General features: G+C 52.9%; 1 protein-coding gene across 1 annotated transcript in view; it reads left to right on the top strand.

Annotated features, from left to right (window-relative positions):
- Nucleotides 1-8: 8 nt before the first annotated feature.
- Nucleotides 9-3,461, top strand: part of DDI2 (DNA-damage inducible 1 homolog 2 (S. cerevisiae)) — a 13,471-nt gene continuing 10,018 nt past the window's right edge. Inside the window, exon 1 of the mRNA XM_010184891.1 lies at nt 9-146. Within this exon, the coding sequence (XP_010183193.1) occupies nt 9-146 (138 nt within the window). The remainder of the gene's footprint in view (nt 147-3,461) is intronic.

Below are 3,461 nucleotides of genomic sequence, written 5' to 3'. Positions count from 1 at the left end.
GGGTGGCCATGCTGCTCACCGTGTTCTGCCTGCGCCGCGACCGCAGCGAGCTCACCTTTTCCCTCCAGGTGGACGCCGACTTCGAGCTGCAAAACTTCCGAGCTCTCTGCGAGCTGGAATCCGGTATCCCCGCGGCCGAGAGCCAGGTCAGGCCCTGCCCGTCGACGGGCCCCACCTGAGGACGGGGAAAGGGCTCGGTCGTTACCCCCTCCCCCCCGGGGTTGGGGTCCCCTAGACTGGGAATGGCTGTGCCCACCTCCCCCACGCTGGGGCTGTGTCCCCTGTCAGTCCCCAGGGCTTTCACCCCGTCGGATCCCGGAGTTTGGGGTTATTTAGGGGGCGGAGGGTGCACTCCTCGCGCCGACCTTTCGGTTTTGGGGAGAAACGCGTCCTTTCCTCCTCAGAATCCTCATTTTCCCCTCGGGAGAGGACTCTGGGTCCCTCAATGTCTTACAGGCTCCCTCCGGGAAAGGCTTGGTCTCCTTCCGTGGTGAAAATGAAAAGGAGAAGGAAATGTGTTGGTTTTGGGGGTTTTCCCTGAGTTTTCAGAGGAATTTGGTGTCTTTACAAAGAAAGATTTGGAGCGAGAGGGATGGGAGCCGGAGAGCAAGGAAGGTGACGGCCCGAGGTATCCTCAAACCCCAGGGAACAGGGCTGAAATGTTCAGGAAAGGGTTTATTTATTGTATCAAATTCCTGCCTGCGTCTGGGGCGGAAAGGGCAGATTGAGCCTTTCCCCCCTTTTTTTCTTACAGGTGCGGTGACCGAATGCTGTGTCTGCATGATTCCCCCAGCAAAGATCCTCCTCTGGCCCGAATTCGGGGCTCGCTCGTTACGAGCGTGCCAAAACACACGACAGGCTGCGGTGCGGGGGCGGCTCTCGTCCGTCTGTCCGTCCGTCTGGGGTTTACTCACAGTTTTGGGTTCAGTCCCGCTTTTGGGGTTTTTTTTATTTTGATTCCTACCCGTTTATCAGCAGGGCGCTGTCAGCTCCTTTTGCTGGGGCGCTGGCTGCACCTGGCAGAGTTTGGGGAGTTTGTGGCTGTCGCTTTTGCTTCCCGAGCCTTTTTTCCAAGTCTAAACTAATAAAATCTTTTTCCACTTGAGCACACGTTAGTCAGTGATGGAAAAACGGCTGAACCAGCAGCGGTCCCTCACCCAGCAGGTCCTCAGTGCTTCACCCACGGTGTTTTGCTTTACCTCTGCCTTCGGCGGGCCTTTTATTCTGGGATGCGTGCTTGGTTTGGAGGGGGAAGATGTCACCAGAGCTGGCTTAGAAAATCAAGGTTAGGTAGATTTTTTTTTTTTAGAGGAGAAACTCTTGATTTTTGGTCAAAAGCAAGAAACCAGCTCATGTAAAGTTTCCCATCTGCTTCACACCAGCGAACCCCCCGTGTCTGTGTCACAGCCGGGAATGGGGACAACCTCCGCCTTGTCGTCAGCTTTGCCCCCCTTGCGTCACGGTACCCCTGCTCTGGGTCTATTTTAGGACGATTTGGGGTCACAGATTTTTCTGCTGATCTTTTTGCCGGGAGTTCCCTCGCTTTGTGTTTTTGTTCCACTGGAATTAAAGTGCTGTGGAGTTTTGCTGTTGTATCGGTCGCAGGTAACGGGGATCAGTGCTGCGCTTTCTGTAACCACCTCTGCCTGCCTTCTGCTTCCTTTGTTTTAAAGTTTTTTAGCCACGAGTTTATTGTTCCTTTCTCTCCAGTGTTTGTGAAGTGTTTTGAGGACCATCAGTGGGGAGAAAGTTATAAAAATACAAGTTATTGGTGAAGCAGCTTGTTGTGTAGAAGGATTTTTGCGTGCTTAAACCATCCTCCAGAAATAGGCAGTGTTACGTTTACCAAACTTGCTGGTTTACTGCCACTTTAACGCAACGTACGCCTTGGTTATGGAAAAAGTGGCACAAAGGAGAGGATGAATGTAATGGTAAGGGCGGGGTGAGCCATTGCTCCGTGTGGAGGAGGGTTAATCTCAGTCGTCTTCTTTGCTTTTTTTTGTGGGTGCTGCAGTTTGGGGTGGAGGTGAGCAGGGCGCTGCAAGGTTCGTGAGGAACGGCTGCGGCTGCAGGGTGGGGAGGGCAGCGTGAGATAAAGGAGGTGGCTGCTGGTGATAAGAGGAGCTGGGTGAGGAGAAGGGAAATAATTCGGCTCGCTGCCGGTTCCTCCACGCACCGAGGCCGTGGCTTTTCTGGAGACTTTTTCTGGCAGCACCGTTATTTCCTTCGTTTTGCTTTCTTTATGTGCCGTGTGTCTCCTGTCCTGGGCAGTGCACAGGAAGATATGACAGGTTCTGGGTTTGGATTGCTTTATGGTTTGATTTTTGGGTTCCTTGCTCCATGAGAAGGTTCTGCCCTGTGGCACAGTGCAAAATCCAGCCATGGTGCGGTATCGGTGCCCACGTCCCTGCCCAGGTCGCCTCTGGTACCTGGCCAATGTACAAGCACCATTACACAAGCATACTACAAACCAGATAATCAAAACACGGCAAAATGAAATCAGCTTGTTCCAACAGCAGAGCAGGACGGGTCAAAAGTGCATTAAGCTGTGCTGCTGATGGATGTAGAGTGAGCGCCGGGCGCTTAATTCATTGTCTGAGGCGCTAAGGCCGAATGCTCATAAATCCAATCGCAGCCAGATGACAGAGGTAAAAGCTCACTTAAACTGATTAAGTTGTCTCTTCTGCAGCGGCTGCGCAGGGAAGCTGCCAGGTGAGCTGTGCACGTGCAGTGGGATTTATTACGAGCTTTCTCTGCGGGCGGCGACGTTCCTGAGTCAGGCTGGGCAGGACGCGTCCTGTGACCCGAGAGGATGCGCTGGGACCCTTCCCAGCACAAGCGAACCTTGATTATGCCGGTAATGTCTTGCAAACCATCAGAGTAAGAGTTAATTTAGGTTGCAAACGGACCCGTGTTTGCTTTGGAAGGGACCCAGTCTGGTGCAATACCGCTGAGGCTGTTAATTGTGCCGTTAATGAGGAGGTAGGAAGCTCGTGCTTGTTGCTAATTGTGTGTCTCTGTTTCTGAGAGCTCTGATTGCTGGAGTGCGTCGTTCTTACCATTTTTGCTTTTTCTGTTTTGTCTTACTTCAACACCACGGCTCTCGGAGTGCATTAGTGAGATTCTGTGCAATGTTTCTGAGTTGCTGCAGTAAAGCAGTGAAAGTAGCATCTTCCAGACCTTAAGATGCGTGGTAATTTTTGGATCTTCTTTTTGGATCTGCTGCCTGCAATAGCGTCAGGTAGAGCCGTAACCCATCCAGGCAAGGGCTGCAAAAGCTGCTCCCACGCGGCTTTGCCAGTCCTGACCTGTGGCAAACCTGTTGTTGCTGAGCCAGCCTTTTCCAGACCTGGGGAGACGCGGGTCTTGCTAAACGAGGTGGTGAACGTGGAATTGGACCGTGTGCCCGAGGGGTTTAGGCTGAGTTCTCCGACGCCTCTTGGTTTGGGCTCCTGCCAGGG

The sequence above is a fragment of the Mesitornis unicolor genome, unplaced genomic scaffold (genome assembly GCF_000695765.1).
Source record: "Mesitornis unicolor isolate BGI_N332 unplaced genomic scaffold, ASM69576v1 scaffold43225, whole genome shotgun sequence".
NCBI lineage: Eukaryota > Metazoa > Chordata > Aves > Mesitornithiformes > Mesitornithidae > Mesitornis > Mesitornis unicolor.
The sequence above is the reverse complement of the archived record's forward strand: the minus strand, read 5'-3'. Positions and strand labels throughout refer to the sequence as shown.